This window comes from Schistocerca cancellata, chromosome 2 (genome assembly GCF_023864275.1).
Source record: "Schistocerca cancellata isolate TAMUIC-IGC-003103 chromosome 2, iqSchCanc2.1, whole genome shotgun sequence".
Taxonomy (NCBI): Eukaryota; Metazoa; Arthropoda; class Insecta; order Orthoptera; family Acrididae; genus Schistocerca; species Schistocerca cancellata.
The window spans coordinates 569,030,600-569,048,302 of record NC_064627.1 but is presented as its reverse complement, the minus strand read 5'-3'; the positions used below and the strand labels follow the sequence as shown (position 1 = coordinate 569,048,302).

The 17,703-nt window shown below is 43.6% G+C and overlaps 2 protein-coding genes across 2 annotated transcripts in view; both read right to left on the bottom strand.

Annotated features, from left to right (window-relative positions):
• LOC126162170 (uncharacterized) overlaps positions 1-15,816 on the bottom strand; it is a 32,718-nt gene extending 16,902 nt beyond the window's left edge. Inside the window, exon 1 of the mRNA XM_049918482.1 lies at positions 15,790-15,816. The gene's annotated coding sequence lies outside the window, so the exon portion shown is untranslated. The remainder of the gene's footprint in view (positions 1-15,789) is intronic.
• On the bottom strand, positions 10,439-13,019 carry LOC126162171 (uncharacterized). Its single transcript, XM_049918484.1, has 2 exons — positions 12,930-13,019; positions 10,439-10,847 (listed from the first exon to the last, which is right to left on the bottom strand). The coding sequence occupies exons 1-2, from the start codon at positions 13,002-13,004 to the stop codon at positions 10,641-10,643; spliced, it is 282 nt and encodes a 93-aa protein (XP_049774441.1). The 5' UTR covers positions 13,005-13,019; the 3' UTR covers positions 10,439-10,640.
• Positions 15,817-17,703: the final 1,887 nt, after the last annotated feature.

Genomic DNA, 17,703 nt, shown 5'->3' with positions numbered 1-17,703 from the left:
AAAATCGTCGGAGACATGTTTGGAGGCAACCTGGTCAGGCTTAACGCCTTAGACACACAGTCCAGAGAGTGCAGCAAGGTGGAGGTTCCCTGAAGTTTTGGGGTGGTATTATGTGGGGCCGACGTACGCCGCTGGTGATCATGGAAGGCGCCTTAACGGCTGTACGATACAGGAGTGCCATCCTCCGACCGTTATTGCAACCATATCGGCAGCATATTGGCGAGGCATTTGTCTTCATGGACGACAATTCGCTCCCCCATCGTGCACATCTTGTGAATGACTTCCTTCAGGATAGCGATATCGCTCGAGTAGAGGGGCCAGGATGTTCTCCAGAAATGATTCCTATCGAACATGCCTGGGAGAGATGGAAAAGGGCTGTTTATGGACGGCGTGACCTACCAACCACCCTGAGGGATCGACGCCGAATCGGCCTTGAGGAGTGGGACAATCTGGACCAACAGTGCCTTGATGAACTTGTGGGTAGTATGATATGGCGAATATAGGCATTCATCAATGCAAGAGGACGTGCTACTGGGTAAGAGATACCGGTGTTTACAGCAGTCTGGACCACCACCTCTGAAGGTCTCGCTGTGTGGTGGTACAACATGCAACGTGTGGTTTTCGTGAGCAATAAAAAGGACAGAAATGATGTTTATGTTGATATCTATTCCAATTTTCTGTACGTGTTCCGGAACTCTCGGAACTGAGGTAATGCAAAACTTTTTTGATATGTTTATTGTATAAGACTGGAGCTGATACATCTATTTTTGTAATATTTGAAACATATATGTCTTTTGTGAATAATTCCATTATATTTTACGATGTTACAAAAATATTGATGCCTCATATTTCCACAATAGCAAAAGAAAAACAAAACACTGGATTGGATTTGAACATGGGGCGCGAAATTTCGGAACTTTGCTTTTTAGCCACTGCGTTACCAATTCACTAGACTTTGTGATGCACGAGACGATTGATGAAGTCACCTAAACCGAAATAAGTCTCACTTTATTTTCACCTCTCACCACAACAAGTTTCGACTGGATCAGAGAGTCACTTATGGCGGGTTCACCTCGTCAGACAGTGTACCGCAGAGCGTCTTGGACTCTATAACTAGTCTCTGGGATTCTAGTGGTGACTTGTTTGTCTTGTGTTTGGAGGCCAAGACTGATATTGTGTTTCTCTTCTGTCAGCATAAGGCACCGTTGAAGGATAAGCGCTTTGGACACTAATTGAGGAGATCCCAGCCGAACATGCTACAATCTGAAGGGTCGGGCTGGTTGCAGACTGATGGCAACTTCGTGCAGCGCAGAGCAAGTGGAACACCGAAGAAGAATTAAGCTGGTGAGAAACATTCTGAGGCGAACGTCCCGAACTTTCTCTTTACCACATTGTCGACCTCAGATAACTGTTGTCACACATTTAAGTATCTTCCGATCTGTCCCTGTTATCGCAGGACTGTTTGCCTTTGGGGTGTTGTCATTCCTGTAGCTCCCTTGCCAGAATAACGAAAGAAGGGTTATATGTATTACATTATCACTGATTCGTCGGACATGTTTATTATTTATTATATTCCACGCTTTGAAATTATTTATTGTTATTGGATTTAAGGTACTGTTTCATAAGGTTAAAGTTTTTAATATGTAATGTTACTAGCTTTATGGATTTTAATATTTTCTTATTCAGAATTATGAATGATTCTTGTTGTCTCTTTGGTAGATTACTTTTATCTATTTGCAAGCTCTATAACAATATTCCAAATGTTGTACCAATCCTCTGTGATAGTGTATTGCGCCCATTAACACACGTTTTGGCAAAATTAATCTAGTGCAGCTGGAGGACGTGACTAGTATTTATGACTGATGCCTCGCGGTAATAATATTGTGTAGAATCTATGGTTTTTGTGCAGTAGTTACCTAAAAAAGGTTGTTTTTGATCTGGCAGCTTCCACTCCAAATTCCCTATCTCTCTAGCCCTCCACTAACTTGTCAGTAGCGATTTCAAACGAAGGGAGTCCAACTTCCATTGCCATAAAGTTACAGAGCCCAGATATATTTTAACCGAATCTAGTGTTCTCTCAGTGTCTAAACACCGTCGACGTTGCGAATAATGTTCGGCAGTTATACACCACTGTATGTGTAAGTGCGTATTACTGAAGTAGGAAGCAACTGAAAGATGAATGAAAGACAGCTGCATCATTCAAAATGCAGTAGAAATACTCACACTGATGCCTGACTGTATGAAATCAGATAAATATACATACAGCCTGAAACGCGTCATGATGCATATAAACAAACAAAAAGCGAATGGTTACTGTACTTTTCCCGTAGCCAGTGACGCTGTAGTTAAAATTACTTCTGGTGTGTGATTACTCTTCCACTTAAATTGATTTTGTAGTCCATGTAACCTAATCATCGGTACTTGTTCAGTTATTCATTTTGTTCTCTGAGATTGCGATAATTGCTTCGGAATCACGTCATTACAGGACCTTCACCAGCTTGGACAGTCCCCTGCTGATAGGCAGGATCCATGGATTCATGAGGTTGTTTACATAACCGTACACGTTCATCCACTCGATACAATTTGAAACGAGACGCGTCCGACCAGGCAACAGGTTTGAGTCATCAAAGGTCCAATCCTACTTGTTGATGTCACAGCATTTAATTCTGCTGCTTTTTGGGGAAAGGTTGCACGTATGTCACGATGAACGATTCTGTTCAGTCGTCGTTGGTCCCATTCTTGCAGGATCTTTTTCCGGCCTCATTGATCTCGGGGATTTGATGTGTTACCGGATTCCTGATATTCATGGTACACTCGTGAAATGGTCGTATGGGAAAATCCCCACTTCATCCATGCGCGGAGATTCTGTGTCCATCGCTCGTCCGCCGACTATATTACCACTTTCTAACTCACTTACATCTTGATAACCTGCCATTATAGCACCAGTAATTCATCTAACAACGGCACCAAACACTTGTTGTCTTATATAGGCGCTGCCGACCGCACCGCCATGTTCTGCCTATTTGCATAACTCTGTATTTGAAAACGCATGGCTATACCAGTTTCTTTGGCGCTTCTGTGTCTACTACAACACACTTTAAACGCAAATTTTTTTTTGTAAATTATATGACTGATTGAAAGTGTTATAGTTGTATGCCGTCCCTGTCGCTATCAGATCCCTTTATCTCCTTTATCCATCAGCTTGCCTGTTTGAAGCTGTTTCTTTTACCGCGTTTAGGTAATTGTCATTATAAGCTCTAGAATCTTGTGAACCGATAGTCACATTGTAATTATTCAGTTTATTCGTGATAATATCCCTTGCATAAGACGGCATCGAGTTCCCTTTAGAGCCTCTCTCAAGGTTCCTTGATAAAACAACTCTCGCACAGATTTGTTATTGGGCCTCCTGATTCTGAAAAAGTTGGTTAGTTTTTGATACAGACGAATAGCATTTATGACCACATCCAGTTCACAAAGAATGTGTCATTTACGTATTTGTGTGCTACACGTTTCATGTGGGGCTGGAAATCAGTTCAGCCTTTGCCTACATGGGCATGTGAAACCACCTAAAACCACTCTCTGGCTGACTGATTTACCAAACCGACAGTCACTCCTCCGACACGGAATATCGATCTTGATCTGACTTACCTACCTTTCTACGGTGTCTGAACACAATTTTTTACACTACACGAGCAAATCTTCGTCTGACTCCTCTATAAATAAAGTCTTTACACAAAGATAATTTTTGAAGTGTTTGCCATTTTACCACTTTATCACATCCATTCCAAAAGACAGCATACATTTTGTCCCTAACTTAAAAGTAAAATTTATTATTTTTCGAAACAGTTTTTACAGTCACCGTCAATTTTTTTGTTTTTGCATTAAGAATAATTCTATTATTTTGTTCTAGAGGAAACATCTCTTATTTTTTCTTGAACAATACCAATGCCATGTACATGAATGATTGTATCGTTCTTCCATATCGCTTTTGTTATTGTTGTGCTAAACCAGAATTTTACATGCAAGGGTGACTTTTCTTTCTATTTCGCAAGTCTAAGTTTTTCTTTTTCAGGGCTGTGAGTTATTCAATACGGTACTTAATGACGGTATTTCTTCACGCTTCACATTCACATTCATATTACTTTTTGTTTCTACGATGTTCAGCTTCAAGAGCTGTCACCATTAACTGCATATCGGCGTTCTAAATTATTTCAATGAGATGATCTTTCTTGATATGTCACTGTCATTTTTTCCCACTGGCTTTTGTAGATATTTTAAGTTACATATCTTTTTGTGCGTCACGTCCAGTCTATCCGAGTTTGAGAAGATAGTATTCATTATTGTTGTAGGTTTTATAAAGATTCTCTTAGGTCGTTTTGGTATAGCTATTTTTCTAATTTCTTGCTTCCAAGCCGAAGTTTAAAACGAAAATTGTATTTGAAGTACCTTTACCTATTCTGAATTCAAACTATTCGTCGTGTTGTGCAATACATACTCATGTGAAAGTTGATGTGAGGGACTGTCATTTTTTCCCACTGGCTTTTGTAGATATTTTAAGTTACATATCTTTTTGTGCGTCACGTCCAGTCTATCCGAGTTTGAGAAGATAGTATTCATTATTGTTGTAGGTTTTATAAAGATTCTCTTAGGTCGTTTTGGTATAGCTATTTTTCTAATTTCTTGCTTCCAAGCCGAAGTTTAAAACGAAAATTGTATTTGAAGTACCTTTACCTATTCTGAATTCAAACTATTCATCGTGTTGTGCAATACATACTCATGTGAAAGTTGATGTGAGGGAGACAGTCGTCTTCGGGATGACGACGATTCAAACCCACGTCCGGCATCCTGATTTAAGTTTTCCGTGATTCCCCTAAATTGCTTCAGGCCAATGCCAGGATAATTCCTGTGAAAGGGCATGGCCGATTTCCATTCCCATCCTTCCCTAATCCGAGCTTGTGCTACGCCTCTAATGACCTCGTTGCAGACGGGACGTTAAACACTAATCTCGACCTCGTCCTCCTCCGTAGGCAGCAGAAAGCACAAGGTCATGGCTGAGACCAGGGTCAATGAGACACCAGTCAGCGCACAGCGGGTCTGAGGCGTCAGCTGTTGCGTCACCATAGCAACAGGAAATGAGCCTGAGAGGGCAAGATGCTTCTAAGCGTACGAAACAGCAGTGCCCGTGTTGTTAAGAAGTACGATGGATATTGCTTCATTACGTCTTGCTTCTTTCGTAATTATTCGCCAGTACCAAGCCCTGGACTCTCAATAAACGTGTCCTTCCTAGTCAGGAATATATGTAACGTACGAGTTGAGAAACATAGAAGTAGATACCCTGGGAGTAGCGAAGCAGCTTAAGTCACTTAATAAAGGCAAGGCCTCCGGTCCAGATTGCACATCAGTCAGGTTTCTCTCAGAGTATGCTGATAAAATAGCTCCATATTTAGCAATTATATAGAACCACTCCCTTTCAGAAAGATGAGTACCTAAAGACTGGAAAATTGCTCAAGTCACACCAATACACAAAAAGAGAAGTAGGAGTAATCTGCTGAATTACAGGCCTATATCACTAACATATACTGTATTGGAACATTATGAAGTGCCTCGAAGAAAACGATTTATTGACACATAGTCGGCACGGTTTCAGAAAATATTATTCTTGTGAAACACAACTAGCTCTTTATATTCATGAAGTAATAAGTGCTATCGACAGGGTATTTCAAATGGATTCGATATTTTTAAATTTCCAGAAGGCTTTCGACACCGTTCCTCACAAGCGTCTTCTAACGAAACTGCGTGCCTACGGAGTATCGCCTCAGTTGTGTGACTGGATTCGTGATTCCCTGTCGGTCACAGTTCGTAGTAATAGACGGTAAGTCATCGAATAAAACAGAAGTAATATCCGGCGTTCCCCAAGGAAGTGTTATAGGCCCTCTATTGTTCCTGATCTACACTCCTGGAAATGGAAAAAAGAACACATTGACACCGGTGTGTCAGACCCACCATACTTGCTCCGGACACTGCGAGAGGGCTGTACAAGCAATGATCACACGCACGGCACAGCGGACACACCGGGAACCGCGGTGTTGGCCGTCGAATGGCGCTAGCTGCGCAGCATTTGTGCACCGCCGCCGTCAGTGTCAGCCAGTTTGCCGTGGCATACGGAGCTCCATCGCAGTCTTTAACACTGGTAGCTTGCCGCGACAGCGTGGACGTGAACCGTATGTGTAGTTGACGGACTTTGAGCGAGGGCGTATAGTGAGCATGCGGGAGGCCGGGTGGACGTACCGCCGAATTGCTCAATACGTGGGACGTGAGGTCTCCACAGTACATCGATGTTGTCGCCAGTGGTCGGCGGAAGGTGCACGTGCCCGTCGACCTGGGACCGGACCGCAGCGACGCACGGATGCACGCCAAGACCGTAGGATCCTACGCAGTGCCGTAGGGGACCGCACCGCCACTTCCCAGCAAATTAGGGACACTGTTGCTCCTGGGGTATCGGCGAGGACCATTCGCAACCGTCTCCATGAAGCTGGGCTACGGTCCCGCACACCGTTAGGCCGTCTTCCGCTCACGCCCCGACATCGTGCAGCCCGCCTCCAGTGATGTCGCGACAGGCGTGAATGGAGGGACGAATGGAGACGTGTCGTCTTCAGCGATGAGAGTCGCTTCTGCCTTGGTGCCAATGATGGTCGTATGCGTGTTTGGCGCCGTGCAGGTGAGCGCCACAATCAGGACTGCATACGACCGAGGCACACAGGGCCAACACCCGGCATCATGGTGTGGGGAGCGATCTCCTACACTGGCCGAACACCACTGGTGATCGTCGAGGGGACACTGAATAGTGCACGGTACATCCAAACCGTCATCGAACCCATCGTTCTACCATTCCTAGACCGGCTAGGGAACTTGCTGTTCCAACAGGACAATGCACGTCCGCATGTATCCCGTGCCACCCAACGTGCTCTAGAAGGTGTAAGTCAACTACCCTGGCCAGCAAGATCTCCGGATCTGTCCCCCATTGAGCATGTTTGGGACTGGATGAAGCGTCGTCTCACGCGGTCTGCACGTCCAGCACGAACGCTGGTCCAACTGAGGCGCCACGTGGAAATGGCATGGCAAGCCGTTCCACAGGACTACATCCAGCATCTCTACGATCGTCTCCATGGGAGAATAGCAGCCTGCATTGCTGCGAAAGGTGGATATACACTGTACTAGTGCCGACATTGTGCATGCTCTGTTGCCTGTGTCTATGTGCCTGTGGTTCTGTCAGTGTGATCATGTGATGTATCTGACCCCAGGAATGTGTCAATAAAGTTTCCCCTTCCTGGGACAATGAATTCACGGTGTTCTTATTTCAATTTCCAGGAGTGTATATTAACAACAAAGGAGAGAATCTGAGTAGCCGTCTTAGATTGTTTTCAGATGATGCTGTCATTTACCGTTTTGTAAAGTCATCAGATGATCAAAACGACTTGCAAAATGATTTAGATAAGATATCAGTATGGTGCGAAAAGTGGTAATTGACCCTGAACAAGGAAAGTGTAAAGTTATTCGCATGAGTACTAAAAGAAATCAGCTAAATTTGGATTACGCGATAAATCTACAAATCTGAAGGCTCTAAATTCAACTGAATACTTAGGGATTACAATTGCAAATAACCAAAATTGGAACGATCACATAGATAATATTGTGGATAGAGCAAACCAAAGACTACGATTCATAGGCAGAACACTTAGAAGGTGCAACAGGTCTACTAAAGAGACTGCTTACACCACGCTTGTCCGCTCTATTCTAGAGTATTGTTGTGCGGTGTGGGACCCGCATCAGGTGGGACTGACGGATGACAACGAAAAAGTGCAAAGAAGGGCAGCTCGTTTTGTATTATCGCGAAATAGGGGAAATAATGTCACAGACATGATACGTGAATTGGAGTGGCAACCATTAAAACAAAGGCGTCTTTCGTTGCGGCGGGATCTTCTCATGACATTTCAATCACCAGTTTTCTCCTCCGATTGCAAAAAAATTCTGTTGGCACCCACCTACATAGGGAGAAATGATCATCGCGATAAAATAAGAGAAATCAGGGCTCGCACAGAAAAATTTATCTGCTCGTTTTTCTCACGTGCCGTTCGAGAGTGGAACGGTAGAAAGACAGCTTGAATGTGGTTCATTGAACCCTCTGCCAGGCACTTTATGTGAATAGCAGAGTAATCACGTAGATGTAGATGTAGAGTGCAGGTTGTGACACATGGACGACGACATATGGGAGTTTGGCTCTGGCCGCGATGCATGGTCGGATGACCGTAGTGGTTAAGACGCAGGCTCGCGTCGAGCGGGAAATCCGGGTTCGAGTCCCGGTTCAGCACAGATTTTCACTGTAGTCATTCCAATACATAACCGAAGGAGGTTCTTATTCGCAACTGTGAATACAGTTCCTGCTTTCTAAGTGCAATGGGGCCAGCGTGCTAGAGAGAGCACAGGGGACACATTGAATTATACAAAGAGTATGTGCAACACGCACGTGCACTGAAACACACATACACAGCAGCCAGTCACAAACTATCTATACTTCTCACAAGTCAAAAACTTCTGATGAATGATATTTTAAATGCGAGGGTTTGGCTTATTCGAACTAGAGCGATCAAATTAACGGAAATTTGTGAGACAAGTTTTCCTTCTTGGAATGTTTTAGCTTGACCAAAAAGGCAAAGGCCCAGGTTTCGAGTCTCGCTCTGGTACACCCAGTTTTAATCTGCCAGGAAATTTCGCAACAGGGCACACTCCGATGCCGAGAGAAAAATAACTTCTGGAGATATCTCCCCGGCTGTGGTTAAGACATGTCTTCGCAATATCCTTTTTGTAATGCTAGTCCCGTAAGTTTCGCAAGAGAACTTTTGTGAAGTTTGGAAGGTAGGAGATGAGGTAGTGACGGCAGTAAAAGGAGAGCTCGTGAGTCGTACTTGCGTTGATCACTTGGTAGAACACTTGTATGCAAAAGGCCAAGGTCACAGGTTCGTGTCTCACGATGACACATCATTTTCATATGGCAGGAAGTTTCAAGCAGATATTTGAGATACCGAACATTTATTCAGTACAGCGAGATATTGATAATAAATCAGCTGAAAGTAATTAAATGTGTACAAAAATATAATTTACTTGCAGTGTTCATAAATATTGTCTTTAAGCTTGTATGTTATACGTTTGTGTTCTTAGTAGATGTTATGACGCGAGTAGGTAGCCTCTACGTCCCAGGGAGTTGAATGTTACGTGTTCTTTGCTAATGATAAATTGGTGGAAAGTGTCCAAAGGGATCTGTCGGCGTAGGAATCTGGACAGCCAAGCAAAAGATTGACAGAAGTGTACTTTATAGGTACTTTATAGTACTTTGTTAAACTGTTCCACTCCCTCCATGTACGTTTGTAACAGTCCCTAGACTCTGCACATTCACATTCATCTTCATGTACACGTTTTACCAAAACTTGCATGCCCACAACATTCCTCCAATCACATCTGCATAATTGTTTTTGTTATCTACAAAGTTTTTCATAATTTCCTTAAAAGAGAACCTAGCTGCCTTTTCCTTGCTGCTCATATTCCTTATGAATTGTTCGTCACAGCGATGCAAATTTGAGGTGCATTGAAGAGCCTTGTTTTGATCTTCTCGAACGACGAAGCAAGAATAACGGAGACTATGGTTGCAGACAATTTCCGTTGAAATTCAATATCTCTGTCTAACTGCCGCATCAAGTAATCCATTGTATATATCAGGGGAAATTTTATTCTACTGCGGCTAACAACAATATAATTAACAATAATTGCCGTCTATGCCTCCAGAGTTTTACGGATGGGTCACTCCTCCTGTATTCGGTACTTCTGTTGATCTCCGATTGGATGAACAGAGGGTGACGTGTCTCTCTTGTTAACGTAGGAAATTGATCTTTTCATAAACACACAAATGATAGAGTTTTGCTACTAATATTTTAGCAAGGTAGGTTTAGGCATCTCTTTTATGTTATTATGCATTACATAAATTAAATATAGCGTTTTTTGCTCCCTAAATGCAGCGCATGAGTATGTCATGTTGTGTTTCGTATGACGGAAGATCTAACTAACCTGCTTAAAAAAAGTTTTGCTTAAGTTTTGCATGACTTGTTTACACTCTTCCTGTTTTTTAGGCCAGGAGCATATTTCACCTGCTCGTATCGTGTAACAACGCATCGCTTTACCTGACGTCACGGATGTGTGACCGCCGACTGTAGATCTGGTACAGCAGCTTGCCTTCTGTAATTTTTTGGTGGTTTTCGATATACATTCAGGCAAATGCCTATCTACGACCAAAAAATACAATAAAGGAAAAATTAAAGTGCGATGACACACAGAACGTATTAGTGAAACAGGCATGGCAGTCGATGTAAGTCAGTAAAGAAGTACAAAGTTGATTTTTATGAGATTTTTATTAAACTAAAAATGAATAAATTAAGCTTAATACTTTGGTTAACGTAATAATAGGCAGTACTTTGGCATTACGAACATAATGTTGGTTCAACAACTGGCAGTTTTCGGCATTTAGTTTCCGAAGAGAGGTGGGACGCTGGTGAGCGGCGATCACCCACACGCGACGCAGCGGCCGTGCTCGGCTACCACCTGTGGGAGAGGCGGACGCCCGCCGAGTACTTCGGCTTGCCGGCCGCCGGCCCGCGGTACACCCTCTGCCAGGAGCCGTCGGCGTCCACGCGGGTCCTGCCGTCGCCGCTCTTCCACACGTTGCCCTGGCCCTGCACCCCCACCACCGTGCCCACGCCCTTCTCCCTGTGCACGTCCACGTCCACTCCGCCACGGTCCTCCTGCAACGAAATGACGTGCCGGTAAGCAGGTACATCAGCTTCTCCGAATTCCAAAAATGAGCTGCAGCATCTGATCCGAAGGGTTGACATATTTCTTATATACCGTATTCGAATGTATCATTGACAACAGTAAGGCATATCAATGAACACAAAATAAATCAAATTAATGAAATGACCATTTTTAATTTTTTTTATCTGTATCAACATCTCCATTTTTATTTTGGGTGTGCTTAAAGAACTTGTAAACTAATAGTTGTGTGTGTTTCCATGTGCCTTTAAGGCGGCCAGCGGAAGACAGATCATTCAATAGGATCGCAAACAAGTCAACTTCTGGAATATCGCGCCACTTCGACGACAACATCCGTAGCAAAAACACAACCTAAGCTGCCAGCTCGCCGAACGGATCACAATCTCCACTAGATTCTAGACAAGTATGTCATACATTATAGCCTATACAAAATCAAATCACATGATAAATTAAGATACGAAATAACCAATAAATTAAAGGACCGCTGTGGAGCACTCGCGAACCGATATATTGGAGAAAAATACACGAACCACGTCTACAACTAGAGCAAATTAGCAATAACCTCGTAGACAGCATGTATGTCTCTTATGATGTCATAATTCGAAGAATACATAGATGGATAGCGTTCTTTAGTAGAATCGACTTTCCCCGAACTGTCACGCTTGAAACAATGTTTGCTAAACACGTTTGTTTGGGGAGACGCCGCCAGTGGATCCCGTTTGTGTACTGCACGTAGAATACGGGAAGGGACCGGCAACTCTTACAGCACTGGGTACAGGCGCTGCTCCCCACAATCTTGAAGAAGTGTCGTGGGGCACGTCCAGCGAATTAACAATATGGCAACGGACGCCAGTTTATTGCAGGCATACGAAACGTATTTACGGCTAGACCATAAGTTCGCAAGCATCGAACGGATGAAACCCAGCTTCCTCTGTTTACTCACTTGGCTCAGAGCACTGTAGACAGCCGACTACAAGTTGTTGCCGTATTTCCTTCGGTTCAAAAAAAGCATCCGTTTCAGTGTAGAACTGTCGCTCACACTACGAAATACGAGCTTGCACAACACTGGAGAAAGATGGATATATTTCGTAAAGACATCGTACGCAATGGAACCCAGTACTGTGGTGCGACATTGTCAGAAGCAAAAGTAGCATCTTGTGTGTTTGAAAGTTGTCGTCTGCTATGCACAGTAGAAATATACGAGACGGCGTCTGCAGCTCTCAGAGGCTATACGGTGACAGAGTGGTAAAATCGTTGCATAATTGGTACGTAATACAGGAATGACTAGCGCTTGGTGTAAGGAAAATTTACTTACAGCATAAATAAATTGTAATAATAATGCGCGTAAATAGACGAAAAGATGTCTGTCTCATTCAACTACACGGTCGACGATCAGACATTCGAATGAGTCACAAACATCAAGTACCCTCGAGTATGTGCCCCGCGAGATTTACCTTGAAATGACTGGAGAATAAAGCTGCGAGAAGGTACCTTTCATAATGACATTTATTGGACGAAACAGAAGGTCACTTACAAATCGCGTTCGTCGACTTGGGGCTACTATCAGATTGTAGCTGCTCAGTTTTGTGTAGTCGACGCAAGATATTTATATAAAAACTGATTAAATTCCAATAAGAGATGCCATGCATTACGCATCATGGAGTGCCATACTTTAAAGAGCTTCAGATTCAAAATGTACCACGTTCTGCAACATACACCTTGCATAATGACCACGAGGGTGAAATTTGATAAATTATATGTAGGAACACTGACACACGCACTCTCCCTATAGTACAAGCAAATGTAGTAGGAAAGAGGGGAAGCGGAGAGTGCGATTGATGTACACTAGAGACCCTCAACCAAAGACGTGAACAACGGCTTAGGGAAATTTAAATGCAAATGAGGATTTAAACTAAAAACGCGAAAAAGCTCTGTCTTGCATTTATGCATATCAATAAATTTCATTTTCCTGCTACAGACTACAACCGGTTACTGGAGGGATTAAGAGTTGTTGCTACCAGAAAAAGGAAGTGTACGAAGAGTATGGCACTCACCTTGTCCTTGGGTGAAGGGAACGCGCAGCTGAGCGCTATGGCACTGAGTACGACGACGAGCACCGCTGCCTTCATACTGGTTCAATCTGGAACGGAAACACTTACGGTTAGGATAGGACTACATTAGCAGGTGAACGAACACTGACCAAAAAACGTCCAATAATGATCACTTTTACTTAAAGCTTAACGTGTATATATGTTTACGAATCCACTCGCTCTTTGCGTCACATATAAATATCCACCTTTCAAAGAAATGTGTATCCAATAGAACAATACACTATATGCTATATCCGGTAACCCTACGTAACGTGGAATTGACTACTAGACATCACGAGAGACGCACCCGCCAGTGTTAAATTAGGTGGGGAATACCGTATTGCGTTGTCACTAGAGACGCAGGAACAGCAGTTATGGCAGCGGGTGCTTACCATGGTTAGCGCGTTGCGTCGTAACTCAGGCTAAGAAGGATATGAACACATTTTACAGCATTGTGTGCTGAATACATAAAAGAATAGTTCGAAGAGAAAGGTTGTTTGTATCAATTTAAGGATGCATATCCCGTCTAAAAGCAGTATTTATGAGGAAAAGGTTTGTAGGCGATAACATACCTGAAGTGGACTGGCTTGCCCAGAATACCAACCTGAACTCATTGAGGTTGAGTCTGAACGCTGATTTCGCTCCAGATCGCAGTGTCCAACATCACTTTCTGCTCTCTGGTTTCGACTTTTGAGTAACAATGAACTGCCATTGCTCCACAGACATTGAAACACTTAACTGAAACTTTCCCCAGAAGAGTACAAGCCTTCTTAAAGATGAGGGGTGGATAAATCCCCCATTAAAACTACTAATAGGTGTCTGGATACTTTCGGACATATAGCGTGTATTTGATCGCGTGTTACTCCTTGCTCTGCGCTCGTAAGTAGCACACCGCGCCTCGTACGCTGCCACCGCGGCGCTCGGGGGTCACAGCACCAAGTTACGACACCTGAAGATGGGCCTATAAGAGCCCGAAACCGATCGTGTGATAATAAAAGAACCTCACAATTGTAGCGCTATTTGAAGCCTCTGGTATAATGTTCAGTTGCGGATGTTCCTCCAACAGGATTGTTCGCAAAAATTTACAAGTGTATGCGTTAGGTGGAGAGCACTGTCCAAGTGAATAAAATAACAGCGAGCAGCACAAGGAAACGAAAACATGCGAACTCGACAAAAACTCTGTGTTCTGTACAGTGTAGCTCACTGAAATCATGAACAGTATGCCGCGTAATAATTATAGACTTTTTCTTCTATTTTTTACATCTGGCAATCATATACATGAAGTTTCCTCCTTTAATACTAGTTTACTAGACTGTCGATTGTGCATCCACGGCCCGAATGGAGGAAGATGTTGCTGATATTAGAGACCACTGCACTCGCTATTGGACAGCTTGATTTGTAAACTTGCTGACAGATTTCAATTGTGTGTCGGACTGGGGCTAAAATATCGGGTCTCGTCTTTTGTGGGAAATGCTGTTGGCAACTAAACTATTCAGGCGTAACTCACGAGTCCCCTTCAACGTATCAGTTCTTTCAACACAACTGTGTTGGGTTGCACAGACCGAATGCACACAACAGAGCGAACGATTCCTACCTGGTTTATGTCAATCATCGTTCTAATGGACCGATTCAGCGGAACAATAGCGTGATTTCTCGGTTGACAATTCACATCTTCGCTATATTTGTGCTAGTGCTTCGTTCTGAATGACTCAATTAATGACTTACGTTAACATCGCTTTCCACGCAAATGACAACTAAGAACATTATCGTTAACTTTACCAGCGTCAACACTGTGTACGCGCAATGAAGCGGGGACACTACTTTATTCTGTATTTCGGCTAAGAATAAACAAAGGAAAGACTATGCTGGAAACACAAAAACAGCTGCTTGCTAAAGAAAGAATTTCGGAAATACGTGGTCGAGGAAGTGAAGTCATTCTCTTGTCTAGCCATACTAATACATCCGAAACGGCGGAAGAACGCACTTTCAACAAATTGCACGCGACATTTACAGGAATTCCGGAAGGTTTTATGAAACACTTTGATTGGGAGCACTGACGGAAGTACAATCTGGCCCCAATCGGGCACCGGAGAAACTGAAACTCTAAGCATCCGGTATCTGTCGCTACAGACGAATGTTAAGGGTGAGTCTAATAAGAGTATTAAGGTATGCACGGAAAACTCTGTATCAAGAAGATAGTCAGTGAGAGACTCTGAAGGCAATCAGGAATAGGCAACTTTAAGGTTGTGTAATACATTATTCAGTTCGTAGTCGATGCAGTCAGATGAAACGGTTAGCGCAGCCTAAAAAGACGGTCGGGAGTATTAAACTAGCGATAAAGTTATTTTTTGACTTAAATTTAATAAAATAGGTACTTCTAATAAATCGGGTTCTGTTCTTTAAACAATCGGATTTTTATGTATAAAACAGTTTGAAGGTCTGATTACGCTACAAATGAGTTAATGTGTTAAATTTTGATGTCAAGCGTGTAAGCGAGAAAAAGTTCAGGAAGTCCCTAAGTGCGCTGGTTATCAAACACTGGATGAATATATTCTGGATAATCTGCACGCCGTTAGTTGCACTGGCTCACGATATGTATACTCTTCCTAATTGTACTACTGCCTTAAAGCTATGAAATAATTTTAAATTTTCAAATTCGATTAATACGAGTAACTGTATAAAATGTTGAAAATAGATTTTTTGTTGTCTCTGGAAACCGTTACATATGCATCCTGCTACTAGGACCATGCCTCGGGTTAGCCGTTTGGTGGTATAGATAGTGAGAATCTGCGTGTTCACAACGTCTAGTGCTGTCTGAACTTACTGGAGCTCCTGGTGCTGCTGCTACTGTGTGCGCCTGGGCCGCTGCCTTTGCTGTACTGATGTTCGGTCCTGCGCCTGCTGCCCTTTATACAGGACGGCGGTTGCGCGTACTTCCCGCCGGTTCATCCCCGGCCAATACCTCGGCGGCACCGCTGCTCTCGCCGAGCAGCCGTGGCCCCGGGCTACGTCACCGCTGCTCGTGACGTCAGCGTTTCCAGCAGATGCTGCGTTTCCCCCGGCACGCTGGCCGGGTCTGATTCAAAAGAACGGCCTTGGCCCTCCGAAACAGTGGTGACAACTACGTGGTGGAGGGGGATTACTGTCTTAATAACACTGCTAGTTTCCGGGACTGTACAACATCATAAAGCCCAAGGCCACATAGTTACTCCGAGAATTGCTCGTATATGGAAGATGATGGTTTTGTAGATGAGTTTTATAGCTCTCGTTGCCGTCACTTTACTTCCAGTATTCTGACTTCTGAGCAAAACGTTGCTTGCATTGGCGCATCGCATCTGAACAAAAATTGGCAGAACATGTTCCGGATTAGCTGTAAATATACAGGGTGGTCCACTGATAGTGACCGGGGCAAATATCTCACGAAATAAGCGTTAAACGAAAAAGCTACAAAGAACGAAACTTGTCTAGCGTGAACGGGGAAACCAGATGGCGCTATGGTTGGCCCACTAGATGGCGCTGCCATAGGTCAAACGGATACCAACTGCGTTTTTTTAAAAATAGAAACCCCCATTTTTATTACATATTCGTGTAGTACTTAAAGAAATATGAATGTTTTAGTTGGACCACTTTTTTCACTTTGTGATATATGGCGCTGTAATAGTCACAAACATATGGCTCACAATTTTAGACGAACAGTTGGTAACAGGTAGGTTTTTTAAATTAAAATACAGAACGTAGGTACGTTTGAACCTTTTATTTCGGTTGTTACAATGTGATACATGTACCTTTGTGAACTTATCATTTCTGACAACGCATGCTGTTACAGTGTGATTACCTGTAAATACCACATTAATGCAATGAATGCTCAAAATGATGTCCGTTAACCTCCATGCATTTAGCAATACGTGTAGCGACATTCCTCTCAACAGCGAGTAGTTCGCCTTCTGTAATGTTCGCACATGCATTGACAATGCGCTGACGTATGTTGTCAGGCGTTTTTGGTAGATCACGATAGCAAATATCCTTCAACTTTCCCTACAGAAATAAATCCGGGGATGTCAGATTAGGTGAATGTGCGGGCCATGGTATGGTGCTTCGACGACCAATCTTCCTGTCATGAAATATGCTATTCAATACCGCTACAACCGCACCCGAGCTATGTGCCGGACATCCATCATGTTGGAAGTACATCGCCATTCTGTCATGCAGTGAAACATCTTGCAGTGCCGGCCGCGGTGGTCTAGCGGTTCTGGCGCTGCAGTCCGGAACCGCGGGACTGCTACGGTCGCAGGTTCGAATCCTGCCTCGGGCATGGGTGTGTGTGATGTCCTTAGGTTAGTTAGGTTTAAGTAGTTCTAAGTTCTAGGGGACTTATGACCTAAGATGTTGAGTCCCATAGTGCTCAGAGCCATTTGACCCATTTGAACCAGCCATCTTGCAGTAACATCGGTAGAACATTACGTAGGAAATCAGCATACGTTTAGACTGCCATCGATAAAATGGGGGCCGGCCGCGGTGGTCTAGCGGTTCTAGGCGCTCAGTCCGGAACCGCGCGACTGCTACGGTCGCAGGTTCGAATCCTGCCTCGGGCATGGATGTGTGTGATGTCCTTAGGTTAGTTAGGTTTAAGTAGTTCTAAGTTCTAGGGGACTGATGACCACAGATGTTAAGTCCCATAGTGCTCAGAGCCATTTAAACCATTTTTTTTTTTATAAAATGGGGGCCAATTTCCCTTCAT

Coding starts and splice junctions, on each gene's coding strand:
- LOC126162171 (XM_049918484.1), bottom strand. CDS start 13,004: ATGAAGGCAGCGGTGCTCGTCGTCGTACTCAGTGCCATAGCGCTCAGC. Junction 10,848..12,929: donor TCCCTTCACCCAAGGACAAG/GTGAGTGCCATA, acceptor ATTTCGTTGCAG/GAGGACCGTGGCGGAGTGGA.